At 42.1% G+C, this 19,750-nt stretch overlaps 1 protein-coding gene and 1 long non-coding RNA gene across 11 annotated transcripts in view; one reads left to right on the top strand and one right to left on the bottom strand.

The window, feature by feature from the left end:
* Nucleotides 1–355: 355 nt before the first annotated feature.
* Nucleotides 356–6,741, bottom strand: LOC136788895 (uncharacterized). 8 transcript variants are annotated; one of them, XR_010827443.1, is made up of 8 exons: nucleotides 6,072–6,416; nucleotides 5,447–5,548; nucleotides 5,193–5,347; nucleotides 4,540–4,687; nucleotides 2,693–3,154; nucleotides 2,386–2,465; nucleotides 1,303–2,149; nucleotides 356–992 (listed from the first exon to the last, which is right to left on the bottom strand). It is a non-coding gene; the product is annotated as an uncharacterized lncRNA (long non-coding RNA). The 8 variants fall into 8 exon arrangements; XR_010827439.1 differs by having other exon boundaries at nucleotides 356–1,516; nucleotides 2,029–2,149; XR_010827440.1 differs by lacking the exon at nucleotides 6,072–6,416 and adding an exon at nucleotides 6,427–6,741 and having other exon boundaries at nucleotides 356–2,149.
* A 106-nt stretch (nucleotides 6,742–6,847) lies between these two features.
* Nucleotides 6,848–19,750, top strand: part of DAPK1 (death associated protein kinase 1) — an 89,656-nt gene continuing 76,753 nt past the window's right edge. The window contains exons 1-3 of one of the 3 annotated variants that reach the window (XM_048080499.2): nucleotides 7,186–7,367; nucleotides 13,492–13,560; nucleotides 14,203–14,394. In XM_048080499.2, the coding sequence (XP_047936456.1) occupies nucleotides 14,279–14,394 (116 nt within the window). In that variant the 5' untranslated portion in view covers nucleotides 7,186–7,367; nucleotides 13,492–13,560; nucleotides 14,203–14,278. Of the gene's footprint in view, nucleotides 6,983–7,185; nucleotides 7,368–11,698; nucleotides 11,719–13,491; nucleotides 13,561–14,202; nucleotides 14,395–19,750 lie in introns of those variants that run through there. The other 2 variants (XM_048080500.2, XM_048080501.2) reach the window with 2 other exon arrangements.

Genomic DNA, 19,750 nt, shown 5'->3' with positions numbered 1-19,750 from the left:
ACAAATGCTTAGTTATGCTCTGACCTAGCTATCCTCACGGCATGCACACAAAACACGCTGCAGGATCCAAGCGCGTCATGGGCAGGTTTTGAGAGAAGGAATTACACACAAAGAAAACTGAGCACAAACTTCAAGCTTCCCTCTGCAGAAATTGAAGCACAAATGTTTCATTCCCTGCTGTACATGTAGGCAAGATAGGCAGATGGAATGCATGGGCATGAAACATGCCAAACACGATTACTTTACCTCCCAAACATCTAGATGACAACTCCATGCAGACATATTTGTTTCAGATTCATGTTTAGGGATGTTTTGCTTTAGGAAATCCCTAAATACACTGAGCAAATGCTACAAAACAGCTAAACGAGCGTTTATTTATATGCTAATGATTTCACACATAAGCATTTCACCAACAGCTGGGGAGTGCTCCTCTCTTAACACCCCCCATCACCAGTCAGGGTGCCAGGCAGCTGGTAAGTTCATCTCAACCCATGAGTTTCAGACTGTTGCCCTTGGTTCCTCAGTATCTTGAAAAAGACGTGATCTTCTATGCACCCCTGTGTCATGCGTCATGCACTGATGCAGCAACAGAAGTCCCTTTACTGTTAAATAATACCTGCTGCACCCATTGTGGTTTAGCGCTAGTCAAGTCTTGTTTTGTGAGTTATTCCACTACAAAAATCGTGATAGGCATACACAAGCACCAGTGTGAAGACACTGCTCCTGATCAAGACAGCGTATAGATTTTGAAACTCCCTTGGTAAATGTTCTTTCACAATAGAAGACAACAATGCTGCAGTAGCTGAGTATTTAATGTGGACACCCCAGCAGTATAGGTGTCACGCCAGACCTACAGAGACATGAGAAATCTGGAGCAGCAGTTAGAAGCATTAATGACTTTGCAGCCAGCTTTTCACAGTGCATCCTCAAAGGGAACACCGCCACGTAAGTGTCAGCTCACGGGAGTTGGCAGAGGCAGCCTCAGTGACTAACTGTAATAAGGAGTTAAGCATTAGGGTAGCATCTTTATACAGCGATCATCACTCACTTATATTGTGCAAGTCAGACTGCTGCTAGAGACATTCTACGTGTACAGTTTAATTGCATTTGGCTCAAACAAACAAACAAGAACCCAGCAATTAAATACACGTGCATGCGTTTGAGGTTAAGCCCCACATCCAGCCTGCGCTTCCAATGCCTCATCTGCAAAAAGATTACATTAGATGCTACTCAGCATTTATTTCTAAGTATAAAGCAACGACCGCCGTATTATCACACTATGCCAAAGGAATTTGGACTCACAAGTGGCTTTGCCAGGCAGTGAGCCAAGTATCAGCAAGCACGTTTCCCTGCTAAAGGCTGATGTCGGCAGGAAAGCAGTTTGCTGGAGCTTGCTGGAGTACAGCACCAAGAGGCACCACCAGAGGCTGTCCCACTGACTGCTTCTGACCTCTGGATGGCTTGCTTTAAAACCGGTTCCGATCCCTGGCAAGTGCGTGCTAGTGTCATGCAGCACCTAGAAGGATAATTACTTAATAGCTATCACTACCACAGAGGTGCAGTGAAGGATAATTAAAGCAACTGATGTATGCAAAGCATTAGGGTACCACTGACTGAAAGCCGTTACATAAATTTACTTAAATTTATAATGTATTGATTTTTATTAAATTATTTTAAATTTTAATTAGAAATTGCTATTACTTTATTTTACATTTTATTTAAATTCCTGTAAATTTATTATTTGTCCTTATCCTTATTAACGTTTTTTCTTTTATATATAAGTACTATGAGTTTGTTTATTTATTTATTTATTTTTGGCTTGTGACTGCGACAGTAGAGCCTTCCTTAGAAAAGGAAAAGAAGAAAAAGGCATAAAGGCAGGACAGCACATGCTACCTCATGCATATTGTGCAAGAAGCAAATATAAAGCCCATCATTTTATGATAGTGTTATCAAATATTATTAATTTTAAACGTGTATCACAATACCGAGATGTCAGCCAAGTTCAAGGTTCATTGCACAATGTACCGTACAAATTGGACCTTCAGTTTCCCTGTAGAATTCGTGAAGTAGTTTAAGGATTGCCAGGGACTTGCAGAAAAGGCTTTCTTGGTTTCTTCTTTCAAATGTAGGTTTTGAGTATTTTTTACTGACCGAGAAAAATTTACCAAATGTTACTACTTATTTGATTGGTTTTGTTTTCATAGGGAATCAATATCTTTGACCCCCAAATTAGAAAGCCAGAAATCCAAAGCACATTCTCATGCTACTTGAGAACAAATATTTAGTCTCATGGAATATGTAATCCTATACACAACATGAAGCTATATTATGCTATTGAAAGTAATATTTTAACTAAATGCGACCACAAATTATACATTTTACCTTGCTGAAATTGCACGTTAAGAAATCTTTGTCAAAATGTTTTGATTTGGAGTAAACCTTCTTTTCAGATAGATACAGTTCTGGCAAAAAAAAAAAAAAAAAAAAATTAATCATTTGCAGATTGTTTTCTATTAAATAAACACACAATGACACAAAGACTAAATCTACATGGAAGGATAGTTGTAGAAAACCTAAGTCAAAGAGGTGCAATTTCTAGTTAGTTCTGATTGTGGTTAGTAGTTATTCTTTTGTCATTTGTCAGAGGCTTTCATAATCCTAATTCAGCTTCACGGAAAAACCCATCTACCATAGATGCGAGTCCTTGATTTTTTCATCAACTGCCTGATTTTTCCGGTGGGGAAGAGCTGTTGATGAAAGCATCATCACAGCAGGATCGGCATACAGCTTTTGGACAAAATGAACTCCAGCCCAGGACTCCATGTTCAGGCTTTAACTCAGGGAGATGCTGAAACACATGCATTTAAACCCTCGTCAGCTAATCTGCTATTCACTGCTCCAAGTCAGGTATTCAATTAATTGCCTTGCCAAGTAGCAGCTTCGTTGGGGGATGTACGTGATATGGGCCCCTTATGAATAAACACATGAATTAGCAGATCCTAGATTAGCTGTGACTCTCCTGGGAGATGGAACAAATTTCTTTGTATGAGGAACTGACAAACACCTAGAAAATATAGGAGGCACTTATCTTTCTGCAGTGCTCTTAGAGGAGTGATGCTGATCATTTTCCATAATCTCATCTTCTTTGTGGCTTTCAAAACACAGCAATTAAATGGATGTTAACAGTTTTTAACAAAATTGTATTTTACTGACTGAAATGTTAAGGAATGGTTATTCCAGCCTGCCAAATTTACACTGCACCACTTACATGAGTTTAGTTACAGTGCTAAAGTTATTGCCTTGTGAAGCTACAGATCTTGTCTTTGATGTCAGCAGCCTGTTTATTTATTTATTTATTTATTTATTTATTGTAGAATCATAGAATCATTAATGTTGGAAAAGACCTCCAAAATCATCTGGTCCAACCATCCCCCTACCATCAATGTCACCCACTAAACCGTGTCACTAACAACCACGTCCAACCTTTCCTTGAACACCCCCAGGGAAGGTGACTCCACCGCCTCCCTGGGCAACCTGTTCCAATGCCCAACTTTCTGAGAAAAAAAAAAATCTTCTAATTTACAACCTGAGAAATTTTCCTTTGTGCTGTGACATAAAAATGAATTGATGGTCTCAGTCTACTTTCTGAGGGACATGAAGCCTAACTACAGAAGTCACTGGCATACCTGGAGATCCTTTTGTAGCAGAAACGCTTTGGGTTTGTGGTGTATGAGGCATGTTTGTTCATTATTTCCCATGGCTATATTAAGAAGGAACAAAGGGAGTCGCCAGGTGGCTGTAAGGACCTTGAGGCTCCCTGCCTGTTGCTGTCTCGGGCGGATAGTTGAGAGAACTTTGTGTAAATACTATAACTGCAAAATTGATAACCCACCTGTCCTATCTGAAGACAAAACAGCATGACCGGCTACGGAGGGAAAACATCACGTACCAAGCGGAGGAAGACTACGGCCTTCATCTGTGCGACCACCAGAGGGACCAGAGACGACCCCCTAGCAACAGTCGATGCAGCCGCAGTAGCAGGATGGGGGGCTACGTAACCCCGGAAGAACTCGGTGATATAAGGACTGTGAAAAGGGATGGGGGGGTGCGGGCCGTTTGGAGGAGCATGGACTCCCAGGCCGCCCAGCGCTGTTTTGCTTGCTGATCGCTTACTCAATAAACTAATTCTTTCTGGCTAAAAGAGTAATTTATAACAGGGTTTACCAGAGCTGAGAGGCTCTTTAATGCTAATGTTCACCCTTCCATTCCCATGTCATCCCTGGTGTTACTGATGGATGCAGAATAGCAGGGGCTGTAGGTAGTGTGCTTTGTGAGAAATGAAATTAGCTTTGGAAAACCTATGAATCTGCAGAAAACATCACTTATCACCCAGGAAATTGCTTTTATAATTATGTCAGAAATAAACGATGATCTCTTAAAAAGAAAACAATATGCAAAAGAAATAATAGCCCACCTAAGTAATTTGTATTTTTTTACTGTAATTAGTGTCTTACATTATTAGGAAAGACATCTTACCTGGATGACAGAAACAGACCAGGCTCTAATCTTGAAAACATTTATCATTCAGCAATACACTTAATATGCTCCCTTATCTGTAGAAATGTTGAAATGGGTGCGTAGATTCAGTTCAAAAGTGGCTGAAAGGTGCTATAAATCACTTGACCTGCAAAAATATTATAGCTTTCACTTCACCGAACATTGCTTGGAGATAGGGATGCTTTCTACAAGTTTGAATTCTTTGTAGTATTTATTGAGAGAAAGAACACTTGTTTTTCTACACCGCAAAATATATGTGAACCATTGACATATTAACCTGGTAGACACAATCCAGTCCTTCAAAAACACATTTATTGTTATTAGTCTCACACCTGATCCTCTTTCATACTGAAGTAATCGTACTGAAATCAGTATTACTCCTGATTTACAACACTGTATGCAAGGGGTTACTTTGTTACTTCTGTTATGTTACAAGAAACAAAAAATATACATTAGCCTGAAATCACAGAACCATGAAATCAGGGAGGTTTTGCTATTAAGTTTATTGGGGTTGGATTTCATCCAATGTGCTATTTAACCTGAAAGCATAAACTGCTTTCACAATTGCTTAATTACTTTTGTCAGCAATTTAAAATTATTTTTTCCCATTTAGTACATGTGCAGTCCAATACCTCTCTCAAGGAAGTTCATCAGCATTTTGAAAGTACAGCAATTGGGCTGGCTTTCATCTGGATTAAGGGTTCCGAGACTGCAAGATGAATCCCACCAGGACCACACACACCCTTTCAAAGCAGTCTGTACCAAGCACAACCTGTTGAGTATTTCTCTAAAAAAACAGGAAAGTGGTGCTTCACATTACATGAAAACATCTCCTTTTGCACCTGTACCTACTACAGCACAAGCCTGCTGCCGTGGCCGTCCTTACTTGTGTGGAACGTGCCTCCTCCTGATGCACATGACACGGTGACTTGTGATGTTCCTGCCACAGCTGGGCTCAAACTCGACTCTCTTTCCATAACTGAGAGACCTGAACAGAGAAACAGAATTCAGGGATCAGAGACCTAGAAGGGCAGGCAACAGGAGTAATATATAGTTGTTAAATGAAAGGAGAAAGATAAACATTGCAAGTAATTCATATTTTTTTCTGTTGATCCTGTGCATCTTGGTAGTTATCTCAAGAATAGTGTATTGATTCCAATGCATGCTTGCTTGAATCAATACTGAAATTTCAATCGCTTCAATTGAAGCAATTGAACTGTGTATTTGAGTAGTGCTTGTACTGAAGAATACATACAAGCTACCATGGGTGTTAGTCTTGTACGAGCCCACGACCACCACAAAAAATTCCCAGAAGGGAAAAACGTGAAGGTCAGTTGCCAAAAAATTCATTGGCTGGCTCCAGTGATTCTCCTCATTTTGATCAGAGGAAGAATCCCTGAAGCCAAAGTGAACTTCTGAACCATCACCAATTACTTGTTAAAAACCTTGAGCTGTGTTAAAAATGCAACATGTGGGAGTCATGACTTTGAAAACCTATTAGAGATAAATACACGGAAGATGGGTTGACGGCAAGGCAGAGCATCCTACTCCTGCATGTGTGGCAATAAATGAAGTAGTGGGGGCACGCAGTTCTGGTTGTTCTTCCACCGGAGAAGTCACCACGCTGCCGACTCTGAGGACACCTTTATGTATCTCCGCATCCAGCGATCCGCTGAATCGCGCTCCCTTCATTTTATGGCTGACATCAATGGAGCCACAGGAATTTTTAACGCTCGCCCAAGGTCATGCTGTGACTCACTAAGAAAATTTCAGAGCTCCTGTAGCTCTGGTCCTGTACTTGGAGAAGGCCGGGCTCTCTCAAGTGCTAAATCGAGAAAGTGTAAAACCGCATGAACTTTTCCTCACCTTCGATGAGCAGTGCTCTGCCAGAGAGATCTGAGTTCAGATGGGAGTTAAAAGCTGTTCAGCAGCCCGGCATCACACGCTCTCTGGGGGCTGAGCGTGAACTGAGGGGAAAAATGAGCAAGTGTATATTTTATATGTATGCGTGTGTGTGTGTGCACATAAAGGTGAACAGCCGAGTTCCAGCTCGGCACAGGACTAAGGTGCTAGTACAACGTCTCCTCAGCAGGAAACACCACCGGCCAGCAGCAGACCCGAGGGGCGACGCCCCGCGGGGCCGAGCCGTGCCTCGCGGTGCCGCGGGACCCCGAGGGGCTGCGGCCTCGTAAAATGGCGGCGCCCCCTCGGGTCCGCTCCATGCCGGGCCGGGCCGGGCCGGGCCGGGCCGTGCGGGGGAGCGGCGGGGGGCGGGGCGGTGGCGCCTTGCCACTGGCCGTGCGGCGGCGCCCCTGTGCGGTGCCTGTGCCGGGCGGCTGCGGCCCCGGCGCTGTCGCCGCCTTGAAGGGTGCTGAGCGGGACCGGCACCGGCAGCGGGGCAGGCACCGGGGGAAGGAGCGAGGTGAGAGGTCGCTGCCGCCGCTGCCGGGCGGGCAGCGGGGAGGCGGATCCCGGGATCCGCCCCGCCCTGCCTCGCCTCGCCTCGGCTCGCTGCAGGTCCGGTGCGGGGCCGCCCGGAGGTCCCGCGGCTCCGTGCGGGCGAAGGGGCGGGGGACGCGGGCGGCGGGGGCGGTGCGGCCGGGGGAGGTGCGGCCGGGGGCGGGCGTTCACCTCCGCGGTCGTCCTTAGGGCGCGGGGCGGCCCCGGCGGCTCTGGTGATGAGGACGCGGAGCAGAGGCTGAGGCTGAGGCTGGTGGCGGCGGCGGCGGCGTGCGGGCGGCTACCATGACGGTGTTCAGGCAGGAGAACCTGGAGGAGCACTACGAGACGGGCGAGGACCTGGGCAGGTGGGTGCGGGCCGGGACAACTTCGCGTGGTGCCAGCGGCCGTCCCGGCGTGGCCCCGGGGGAGCCCGGGCGGAGGCTGCTGGCGGCGGGGCCTCCGCGCCCGGTACCGGCATTAAACCGTAAGAAAGCCCCCCCCCCCCAAAAAAAAATAATAATAATCTATAGTGTGTGCTTCTGCTTTAACGTATCGTTCTGGGTATGCTTTACATACATCTGGAATGACACGCTGTGCTGGACAGCTTACATTAATTCAATGGGTATTGTGTTAGGAAGGCACGTTACCGTGCTGAACCCCAGATTTCAGCTGTGTATGTTAAATATGTTACTTGGGCACGCAAAATTCTTCATTCCACACCCTTTTTTTTTCTGGCAAGATCATGTAAAGTGTTCTAGAATCCAGTTTTAGGTTTCTGTAGTAATACAACTGTCACTATGCCTGTGGTTACAGGCATTGATACGTGATTTACTTCGTAAAATAAAGACAGAATTACAAATTGCCATTTTTGTTTTTCTTAGGGCTCTTCACAGAGAAGGCAGCGTCAGCCTGCTAGTTAAGAAAGTGCCAAGGTTTATGTAACATCTCTTGTATGTATTTTAAAGAGAAAGTGTCAGCACAGTGCTTGGTCCCCAGTACCCATGTATGAAATAGAATAATTTCCCTAAGGACAATTGCATAGGCAGCATTTAAAGGTACGGGGCTTTTTCCACACAGCCACGCTTGGGAAATAGCATGTTAGCTCCAGAACACAACACTGAAGATGAGGAATTTCATTTTTGACATACAGGGAAGTGCAAACACTGAATGACGGTACATGGCTTACAAAAAAAAAAGGCTGAGGTTGTGTGCTTTTTATTCATTTTAACTGTATAACTTGGGCATGCAGTCTAAACCTATATATATTTTTAAAGAACTTAAATTAATTAGTTACACTCTAATCTTGTTTTTTTTTTCCTTGGAAAAAAGTAAGCATAACTAAGAACTTAATCCATTTTTATTGGCTGTTGTGAGAAAATACCTATGGACAATAAAACATAACAAAGTGGCAGGGTGTTGCTTTAACATAAAAGGGCCAAAGATTTTACTTCAGCATCATTTTGGAAAAGACTGATTATTTCACTGCAAGTTGTTGCCATAAAATCAAAAGAGTAAGCAAATCTCAGCATAGTCGTTGAGTGGCTTAGTTCAGTGGTGCTTTTAACATATTTTTGAACTTAGGTTTCTCTGGCTGCTTGAAATACTCTTGTAAATCCCATTTCTTTCCATTCCTCCTTTCCCCCTTAGGTTTCTCACCTTTACATTTGCATATAAATGTACTTGCAAATGTCAAGCCTGAGGCTTAAAACTCAGGAAGCAAGTGAATATTAAAAACACCTTTGACTTTAAAATTTCTTGGGTTTATTTGGGAACCTGAATCTTGATTTAAGGCTTCAGCTAAGCTGTGATGAAAGGTTCCATTTTGCTAAATCAACCTATTTTCTCCCCTTATAATAGATGAATTCCTTTGTTTCCTTGTACTTAGCATCAGTCATGGAACAAACAAGGTGAATAAATGAACAGATAAGAGTTTTTTCACCAAAGGGTATTTGCATGAATGGATCCTGAAGTTCCTAGGACAACCTGCCTTTTGAGAAAGCTCAGTGAAGATGCAGTTACTTTGAAATTTTAATCTTCTGCACTGTTTTCCTTTGTAAAATATTTATATATCTGTATTACCTTATGATACCCCTGGCAGTAACTAGAATAAAAAGTAGATTTCCTATTCTAGCAAAAGTCACTTGAAGAAAATAAATGGATTGCGTAAATTAAATTTCTCAGTGAAACTAGTAAAGGAGGTTTAAAAATTGCTTACACAAAACCTGGGGATGTTTGAAACTAGGAGAAAGGACAATGAGCTGAAAAAAATGCGCTTTCCGGTTTTATGATATTTCACAGTGCTGTTGCAGAAGAAGTAATAAACAGTAAAAATCTTTTGCCAAAGTGTTTTTGAGTGTTTTTCCATTCTTTGGTTTGTTTTGATTTATTCCCGTGGAAAATAGGAAAAAAGGTGTTATGAATACTTGTAGGATCATTTTTTTTTTTGGTCTTATCTGTACGTGATTTGTTCCGACACATTTCTGTTGTTGGGGTAGGTTTACCTCTTTTGTCATCTTAAGCTTTTTGTACCAAAAGTCTCAACACTTACAGATCAAATGTCATCTTTAGGATGAAACATATATGGAGACTGTGCTCTTAATCACTGTGCATGTTGTGTTATGTACTTCTTGTTTTGCGTCTGACAAATTTAGTGAAACATATCACTGCATTGTTCAGGTGTGCACTTTAATTACAGATGTGTTAACTAACCATCTAACCATGGCATTTCTAAGGGTGATGGAGATTCTGTTCCTGCTGGGGTAGAGATTATCATGAAACAGCAACAAATTTACAAAAGCTGTTCCGTTCATTTTAATTCTTTCTGCAGTTGCGAGCTGTGTGACTGTGCATTTTAAATACCCTGGTGCAGTGCCTTTACTTCAGTTTGCCCAAAAGACAGGAATTAAAGTACATCAGCATTGAAAACCTCACCATGGTGAACATAAAAGACCTTGAAACCAGATCAAACTAATGAAAATGATTTTTTTTTTTTAACCCTTCTGTGGTTAGTCTTACCTGGGAGTTGTTATAGTACTATGAGAAAAGATGCATTGCTAAATTATAGGAAGAGGTACCCAGACGAGCGATTTAGTTCATGGTCTTAAACACCACCACCAGTCCTCTTTTTTTTTTTTCTTTAAACTTTCAAGTATTTTCTAAAAGAGCTGCAGATAGCCGAAGTAATGTTTTGCAGTTGAAGAATGGTATTTGCATTGCACTGTGGCTTGCTGTTTATTAATAGGAGATCCCTGTTGATGCAAAAAACAGGAAGAGGTATCTAGCAGTCTTAAACTCTGAGTTTATTTGGACCTGTTGTACTCACTAGGGATACACTTTCCACTGATGTTGAATTAAAAACTATGATGGATGTCAGCAGTTCTGGAAATCAGCGTGTTTCTGTTTGGTAGCTCACTGAACAGAGAAGTTACCAGGGTTAGCTTACTGCTTTTTACTCTTATCTAAGGTGTCTGTCTAATCTCTTTATCAGTTGCAATGGAAAATGCACAGGGTAACATGCTGAAGGTGCTGACGAGAAAATAGGCAGTTGTTCAAATGTATACTTACAAGCTGAAAAATGTTCCTTTACCTTTGAATCTTTGGTTAGAAGAGAAATCTTTTTTCTGGGTTGTATGAGATCTGATTTCTGTAGTAAGCAGTGAATACGTAGGCAGAATATATATATATTTTTGGTTATTCATCTATCAGTTTTCAGAAATGCTGCTTCTTAGAACTGCAAAGGCAGCATCTCATCTATCATACACCATAACTGTAACTGCATCTCACTGTGTTGGGAGGAAAGGAAAAACGTGGGACAAAGAAATGCTTGGATGACAGCTAGAATTTGACCTTCATGGTGCTTTTCAGGCTTGAGAGCCCAAACTAGTCATACTAACAAGCTGATGTGCAAAAATGGTGTACGTATTGTCAAGTTCCATTACAAGATCTACAGCATGTGAAATTCCTTTGAGGTGATACTTCCCTTCAGAATGGCTAAGTTAAAAACCCCTGGCAACTGTCTTTTCAATAATGTTGTAGTGTAGCATTTTTTCCATCTATTTATCAGATTAGGAAGTCCTACAAAGGGCTGGGGGGGAGGGAAGGAGCAGCGGGAAGGATGGCCTGGTATGGCTCAAAGTGTTATACCTTGGGTCAAAAATTTAACTGCACCACATGGAAACTTTCAATTTCTCTTTTGTTGGATAATCTTACTGTAACCTCAACTCAATGTGCTCCGTTAAAAAGGCATTTATTAACCTTCATTTTTGTACAGAGACAAAATGGACAAATACTGAAGATGCATGATGTGAAAACCACAGTAGCGCTGTTTCCTGAGTCCCTCATATAGGCTCTGCAATAAATAATGCAAGTGTGGAATTCACGGCTTCTGTAACTACGTGTATGCAATTTGCAGCAATACTTGGTGATTAATTACTGTGAACTGAGTGGGTGGTAGGAGTCTTTCAGGGGCAGGGACCTGGGAAGGAACCCTGAACATGTTGGCCACAGAGCCGCTCCTCAAGTGGGAAACCTGGCTGGTTGGCTGGCTGTGCTGTTCCTCTGGAGACCCAGAAGTGGTGTTCAGGTTACAGCAAAGAGCCCTTTCAGTGCTGTTTGTGAATCACAGAGATGTTGTATCAGCCTTGTCAGCTCTCAGAGGAGCACCTGGTAATTCTGCACTTGCTTTGAAGACACCAAGCGAAGCCAGTCCTGGCCCTGGTATTTGTTAGGGTTCTGGGGGGAACCTTTTTTTTCTTTTTTTTTTTTGGAAATGCATAATAAACTGCAAGCTGCTGATTGCATAGACTGCCACCGCACAGTACCACCAGTGACAGCTATTGCCTTTTAACATGCATTGAGCAGTGTTTCTGCCTGAAAAGCACAAGCTGCAGTTACTTTTTTGGTATAACTGCTTGATTCTTCTTAGTTTATTTCTCTGTCTGGAGGAGAAAAATGCCTGGTTTATAGGCCTTTTAAAACTGTGTGTAGTAAGAATATGGCTTGCTGATTATTGTGCCTTCATTTTAAATGCATAAACCTTTGTAAATTTAAACCCATCAGGAAGTAGATAAAGAACATTGGTCTTTGATTTCTCTTCTACCTAGGCTCAGTGAGGTGCAGTTGGCCCCAGAACTGGTGTGTTAGGCGTGTGCTTAAACTTTCATCAGTTCTTTCGGGGCTTTGCTGGTTTGTCCTTTTTGATGGATTTTTTTTTCCTTCCCCATTATCTGCCTTTACAGATGTTCAGGCGTGTCACTTCCTTTGCTAGAACTGTGTGTACTGAACAGAATTTGGCACGTTTGGCTTAGGAAGAGAGGCTGAGGCTGCATTTTCACGAGAGCAGTACGCCAGGCTCGGGCCATGCTGACGGTGGCTGAAAGGAGTAGTATCACTTTCTCTGTCGCATGTTTCTGCATGTTTCTTTGATGCGGCGATACTGTAAAAAGGGGGAAAAAAAACACCTTATCTAATTTATGGCAGCAGTCCATGCTCAGATCAGGTGAAAGCCCTGTGAAGTCTCAGCCTACAAGGCCGTGTGATTGCCTCTATAAATCCTTCCTCGAGTTAAATACATAGGAAGGACAGAGATAAAGAACCGTGGTACAAAGGCAGAAGAACATAAGCTGGCAACCAGGAAGCGAAGCTGTAAATAAGGAGAGCGATGGAGACTACTGAAGTTGTGGAGTAACCGTGCCAAACAGTTGTTAAAATTGGTAACACATTCAAAGGCATATCAGTTTTAAGAGGAAATTACATATTTCCTGTTAGAACCACAGCTGGTCCTAATGACCAGGTGTCCTTCTGTTTTTGACTGGCTTCATTAATTCTGCAGTGAACCCACACAACTTGTTGGCGCAGTTTTATATTCAGGAGGAAAAAATGTCAGTTAAAGCAGTGGTTTACTAGTTTCTGTTTCCTGGGTGGTAGTGGCTTGTACAGGAGTCCTTTCTCAACTAAGACTGTCTTGAACTGCATTTTGACCCTGCTGCAGGAAGATGGGTGTCCAAAAAACCTGAAAAGTATTCATCACCAGCTTAGTAGATCTTAACCACCACTGGCTTATGGCAGAGCTAGGTGGAAGCTGAAAGGAGGGTGGACAAAGAAAGCATAAGTCTAAAGATCCTGAAGCCCCAAATGTTTCCTTGCATATATCTTCATTATAAAATACATATTGGAGTAACATAAATAGCGTGAAACTTAGTGGAACAGGGTACAAAACCCTGTGCCAAGGAGTCTAATAATGAATTTTGCTCTGAAATCTCAGCACATGGGGCTGATACAGCAAGAGTGAAGCTGGCGTGTGTCAGTCAGCTGCTGGGTGACATTCCTGTCATTTTTAGCGCAGTTAGGGAAAAATCTCATATCAGATGGACTGTAGGAGCCCGTGTCGATCTATTTAATTGTGCAGTATGTGGCTGTGTCCTCCTTTACGTGTACTCTGCAGTTCTGATCACTGTGTTTCAAAGAGATTGTTGCTGTTCTATTTTAAAGTGAAGAAGAAAAGCTGGGATGGTGAAGCTGTGGGAAGAAGGCTTTTTTGAGAGCGGACTGAAGACTTTGGTATGTTTAACCTTGCACCATGAGGCTTGGAAGGGTGTGACTTTTATTTATTTTTTAAGTATGCTGGAAGAATGAAAAGTGAAGAAACTTTTGAACTTAAAAGTTATAAATTATATTTACACTTAAAATATTCACAGGTAAATGAGCAGGCTGGAAATTCAAGGGCTGCTGGCCCCCAGGAGAGTGATCTTTGTTTTTTTTCTTTGAAAGAAAGCTAAAAGAAGAGAGAACCTAAATTGTTTTAGGATTGAACTTTGTTAAATTAATGGAAGGTTTACCATGGCACTGTCCTGGGGAAGGAGGAGGCTGATAAAAATTTGGTCATTGTGGGTATCTTAAGACAGTTGTAAATCTCTCTTTCAAAGTTACTAGGCACATTATAGTTGACACTGAGGATGTTGACCTACTGTATTTAAAGTGTGTTGGCATTTTACTTACTTTTGTCATAGTACACATTGATGTCAGGGAGAATGATTTGTCAGAGGTGCTTTTCACCCAGAACAGTTCACATAGCTTAGGATTGCTATAAAGTGCCACACTGTTTTATGGTGTGTTTTGCAATCCGTGCAATGGTCTGCAGCGTTATGCTTTTTTTAATGTTTTAATCCCTTTCCCCTTATTCCCTCCTGATTACATAACCAGATGTGACAAATGACAACTGCTGCTTGAGGATGCAAGACTGCTGAGGAGGAAGCATCGCTACGCGGTTACCCAGACCATGTGCACACATTTTCCACCACCAGCACGGACCTTGCAGGGCAGTGGTATGCTGCTTTCGAAGAGAGCAATTCTCTCCCAGAATCGTCTGCCTGCAGATGCGAGGCTGTTTGTTTGGTAGGATGCTTAGAGCACGTTGCCTGTACTTAACTGAAAGAAAACTAGCTCTCACTGGGTGATCGCAGATGTAGGCAGGTATATCCACGGCTTGGAAGAGTTTGCAGTCAGTGTAAATTATAACTGTGCTTACAACCTGATTGACAGGTAAAGTTTTACTGAACTCATTGCTGAACTATTCAAGGGAATGAGCTATTGGAAAAGGGGGAAAAAAAAAACACTCTGCTGTGGGTAGAATCGTGCTGTCTGCACATTTCTTGCTTCAACCAAATGCTAAGTCTGCCTTTAACTGGAGTGGTGTAGTATAAATACTTGATTTCCACAGTATCTTTATTAGAGAGCAATTAGTATTGTTAATAAGTTCTTGCCAGTTACCCAAGGAAGCCCTTCGTTCTGTCTGGTATGTGAATTGGCTTCTGGGCCTCTTGTCCCTTTCCTCAGTTTTATCTTAAATATAAGTAGTCCCTTGCTAAGGCTTGGGGTGTGGGGCAGCATGTGCCCCTGGAGGTGCTCAGTGAGGGTGCTTTGCTCACGAACATGCCTGTGTGGCTGGGGATCAGGAGAGCCTTTTTACTGCAGGTCACACAGTCTGTTGAAACTGTGGTATTTTGAAGTTGCTGCTTTTAGAGGAGAGAGAATAAAGGGTGTTCATTTTCTGGAGTCTGTGGTGACATTAACAGACCTGTGATTACAGGGAAGTGTGATAGTGCCTTTCTTCTATTCTTTGTCTGCTGAAATTTGTAGTCTCGCTGACTTCTGCAGGGCTGTCTGCAGCTTAACAGGATTGGACTTCATCGCTGAGGTGGTCCCTCGCAGTCCTGTGTTTCTAAATGAGAAGAAGAAAGCCAGTGCTTAAAACTTAAAATTGTGAGATTCTGTGCTCAGTGGGGCACACGCCTTCTTACAGCACTTACTTTGCCTAGTTATGTAGGTATCACTTGGTGCAGCTAACATTTATGTTGCTTGATTACATTGTATTTTGTTCTGGCACGGTTTACAGCTTAATTATTTTGCCAAGTTTAATGGAGATTTAGAGGTGTGGAGTTTTTTCTCCACAGAGGGGAATAATGTGGTGGGTATTTCACTTGGGCCTAACAAGTTCTTGGCCAAGAAGCCAGCACTTCCAGTAGCTCCATCAACAAAGCTGGTAGCTTATTACTTCCTAACAAAACCAAGTACGTGGAAGACTTGGTTGGAAGTAAATTTTACCTTTCTTTTGATACCTTTCTTTCATCGTGCTGACAGATTCCTTTGTTAAATGAAATAGGAGTCGAATGTCCCAATAAAGATAATAAATTGGCGTCTCTCGGATCACATCTGCACCTTGTCTCCCACGTTGGTTGTTTTCTATTCTGCAGGCATAGGCTTTGAGCGTTTTGTTATGGGAGCTAGGATGTTTTTGGTATATTATCTTCCTGGCAGTATTTCCTTAACTGCCTGAGCTGGGCCATCTGCACAGAGTTGCTGTTGATTCCCTGGGAAAGGAAAGCACGTCAGGGAACAGCTTAGTCCCTTATGTCTCAGTTTTTCTCATCGTTTTCTGTTTGAAAGGGCCTTCTGATGCTATTTACTAAGCATTCCTGCCTAAAAGAAGGATCGCCTTTTCCGCTTTTGTTGCTAGTTACAACGCTAACTGGGGAACAAACCATTCCAGATCGTATCTTACAGAGCTGGTCCATTTCTGGCCCCTTTTGTCCCCGCAGAAAGAAGCCTTTATGTTACCTTTTCTTCTGGGGAGAGCACGCTGCTGTCAGGTGGCTCGTGGTCGGTCAGCACTGCCGTGTAGCCAGACCAGCCTGACGGGAGGCCACGGAGGACGACCATCCCTGTCCCCATCCTTGCCCACTGGGCAAGCAGAGGTGCCAGCCTCTGATGAGGCACGATGAGCATTGGGGAGCACAGTCAGGGGAGCATGGGGCCAGAAAGGTGAGAGAGCCTCTGTATGCGTCGGGTGGCCCTGTGGAAGCGCTGCGCTGGGAGGCAAGGCCTGGCTGCTGATTAGCCCTGTTAACGAGGGCCCCGGCTGCATGGCCCGGGTATGGTTTCCCATTGTGGCAGCTGTAGGGCAGCCAGACAAGCCTTCCTTTGCACCGAGGTCAGACGGGGCAATTTGCAGTATATATTTTTTCTAAATGTTCTAAATTCCTAAGTGCTGCAGCTCATCTGTGAGAGTGAGCAGATGTAAATAAAGACTAAAGAGCTAGGGAAGCAGACAATTACTTGGCTGTAAATAGCAGCTCGTAAAACTGTAATATATACGGACAGTTACTAAGGCACTTGGTATGAGGTTTGAGTATGCGGCACAGACCATGCTTTGTTTGCAGTTTCAGTAATACCAGGTTTTGGTGTCTTCCTAAAAGCTTGTTTCAGTCAAGGATAAGCAATATGTTCACCACTGCAGATCTTCTTGAAACACATCAATGAAGGATGTGTTTATTGATTGTATTGCTTGGTGAGTTTCTTGTATATCTAGCTAGCATAAAATTAATAACTGAAGTGGGAGGACATGTGGGAAAGGAATTCGCAGGTGGCTTTGCGCTGTTTCACACGTCCCTGAATTAGAGATAATGAAGAAGTAAGTGTTAGAAACAAAAACTTCAGCAAGGTCGAGATAAATGAACTTGGCTGCAGTGTTAAAGATGAGCTTTGCACAGTGGCTGGTTGCTGGCTGGCTCAAGGTGCATGTCTGAGGGTCTCTAACCAATTGTATGACCGATTTGGGCGCATGGACAGCGCGTGGGGTTACAGGGAAAGTATATGTAGTAGAGAAAAAAGGGCAATAAAGGCCTTCTGTTCAAGAGCCATCAGGAGTCTGTGTCTTTCATCCCTTCAAGGACAGATTATTTTTTTCAAGCAAAAATAATTGTGACATCTTCTGTGGGGTATATAAGCTTTTGGTTCTGTGCTTTTTGTTCTCTGATAATGAAAGGTTAGTAAAACATTGGATCTTAAAGCAATTCTTCATGTTCAATGGCAAGTATTAAAATGTGCAGTCCATACCGTATCTGTAAACTGTATCATTTTGGGGGGAAAACAGATTTGTAAGCAGTTTGGGAGCTTTGCAGTCCATCTTCACTTCTGTTTGCAGTGATTACTTTATTTCTAGCAAGTGTTCGTTGAATGATCAACAACACCGTGTCATTGTAGTAAATCTTTTTTACAAAGATAATGAAAAAACATTTTCTTAAGTTAGCACCATTATCTAACAGGTGCTGCTGTGCTGCAAATGTCGCTGTGTGTTTGTGTTTTTTGTGTGTGGCCATTCAGTATAGATACCCTCCAGAGTCAAAATCTGCATAGATACACTTTCTAGGGACACCTTATTACTGTTCAATAAGGTCATAAGTAATATGTCATAAAACAGGGAGGTTCAGAAATGGTGAAATAAAGGGAAGCTGCTCATTGCAATGAAGGAGTGAGTGGTATAACTGAGATCTGATAAGCATTATTGTTAGACCCTTCTTACCTGAGCGGCTGGACAAGCCCACACTTCAGACAAGCTTCAGAACCCTTTGCTATAGAAGAGAAGCAAAGCAGAAAACATGACCTTCTCTGTTTAAAAAATTGCATCAACAATATTCCTTTCTTAGCATCACCAATATCATGTTTCTGCTTGTATGCTTTAATATGCACCACAGAATCCTGGTTTAAGAATTCTTGAGCAACTTACGACTGAGCTCTTGTGTTTAATTCATAGCCAGGTATGTTTCAGATACATCCTTTAACATTTATCAAGGCTAATGTGAGTTAATGTTAATTTCTGAGCTGGTTTAAAATTTCATGAAAAGACCAGTCCTAAAGAACAATAGAAGCATTAAACTCTGGCATTAAGTACTGGCACAGTATATTATGTTCTTTATTTATATGGCTGTGTACTTAGGCATTGATCCTGTAAGTACTCGTACTTGCAAACTCCTTTTTATTACTGTAAATGACAGTAAGCATAGCGGTTTTTTATTAATATATTTTTTTAAAATCTCTGCATTTTGCATCTTCCCACCTTTTTTTCTGGCTTTTTCGTTTCCATTAGAGATGTAGCTATTACTTGAACTGTTTACAAGTGTGAGTACTCTTTTTTTCATATGATAAGATCGTTTCTGAAAAGGTTTTAGCAGATGTACATATATTCAGACCAAATGTATTCCAGCAAGCTCCAGCACAAGCATCATTATTATGAAATGGCAGGCGTCCAGCTGGCTTGGAAGTTGTACAGCCATACGTATTCCCCCAGCTTATACAGTAGATAGTGGTACATCTAGGCATGGACTTACATCGGTATTTTAAACCACCATATCTTTGAGTAGACTTCTAGCTGAAGCATTTTCTTGAGTCCTTGCTTGGGCATCTAAGATATAAGAATACCTAGCTCTTTCCATTCTGGAGTGTGGTAATCACTAAATAAAGTGCTTACGTTAAGGACTTCACATATGGCACCTTTTGTTTTGTGTTTACCACCCTCAAGCTTTAAAAGAATGATAAAGACAGTGTGATAAATGTGCTTGTGCTTACAAAGGCATATCCATCAACCTGATATGTTTTTTTTTTGTTTTGTTTTTTTTTTCCCCTGATAATGTTGCAACTGCTATTCCTGCCTATGCAACAATTGGATCAGAGAGCAGAAAAACTGCATCAGAGCACTTTCTCAGTCTCATATATAAAGTTTCAGTGACGTTGATAACTTGCATTACTTGTCTCGTCTGCAGGCACAGTGACAAGCATGCATGTCTGGTGTTATCCAGATTGTATGAGTGAATGCTGGATAGATAATATGAAAAAGAAGACGGAGTTGAATTGTTTATATGCACACAGGAAACACGGAAGGTTTTGTCTGCGCCTGTCTGGTGTATGCCTCGAACACACCTATTCTAACTGTAAAAAGCAGGAAAGAGTTTAGTCTTTAATTGGCTACTTTCAAACTTAAGTAGTTCAATGAGCTTCTTAGCAATCAGTAAAGTTTTCAGTACCTCTTTGTTTTGTATCTGCAGTAATTTATGAGTTTCCAACAGGGCAGAAGCATCAGACCTTCAGTAATGCTTCTTGCTCTTTCAGTGCACCTCCTCTTCCAAACATCTGCTGCCAGCGCAGACCCAGAGTACTTTATTCATTCACATTTGCATTCCAAAACCCAAATGTGAATAGAAAAAAAAAATCTGACATCAGAATTTCTGCTCGTGGAAGGGAATCTGTTTTAAATACCAACGTCACAGAACTCCACAACACTATGCAATATCTCTTTGTTCTGATGAATAACAACAGCAAAAATGTACTTATTTACCTGCCTACTAAGCCACTTTAATCCATTGACAAAAGTATAATTTAGAATGATCAAGGCAGTACTTCTGAACAGACTGATGTA

The sequence above is a fragment of the Anser cygnoides genome, chromosome Z, assembly GCF_040182565.1.
Source record: "Anser cygnoides isolate HZ-2024a breed goose chromosome Z, Taihu_goose_T2T_genome, whole genome shotgun sequence".
Classification (NCBI taxonomy): Eukaryota; Metazoa; Chordata; class Aves; order Anseriformes; family Anatidae; genus Anser; species Anser cygnoides.
Note: the sequence above shows the minus strand (reverse complement) of the source record. Positions and strands in the feature narration are given on the sequence as shown.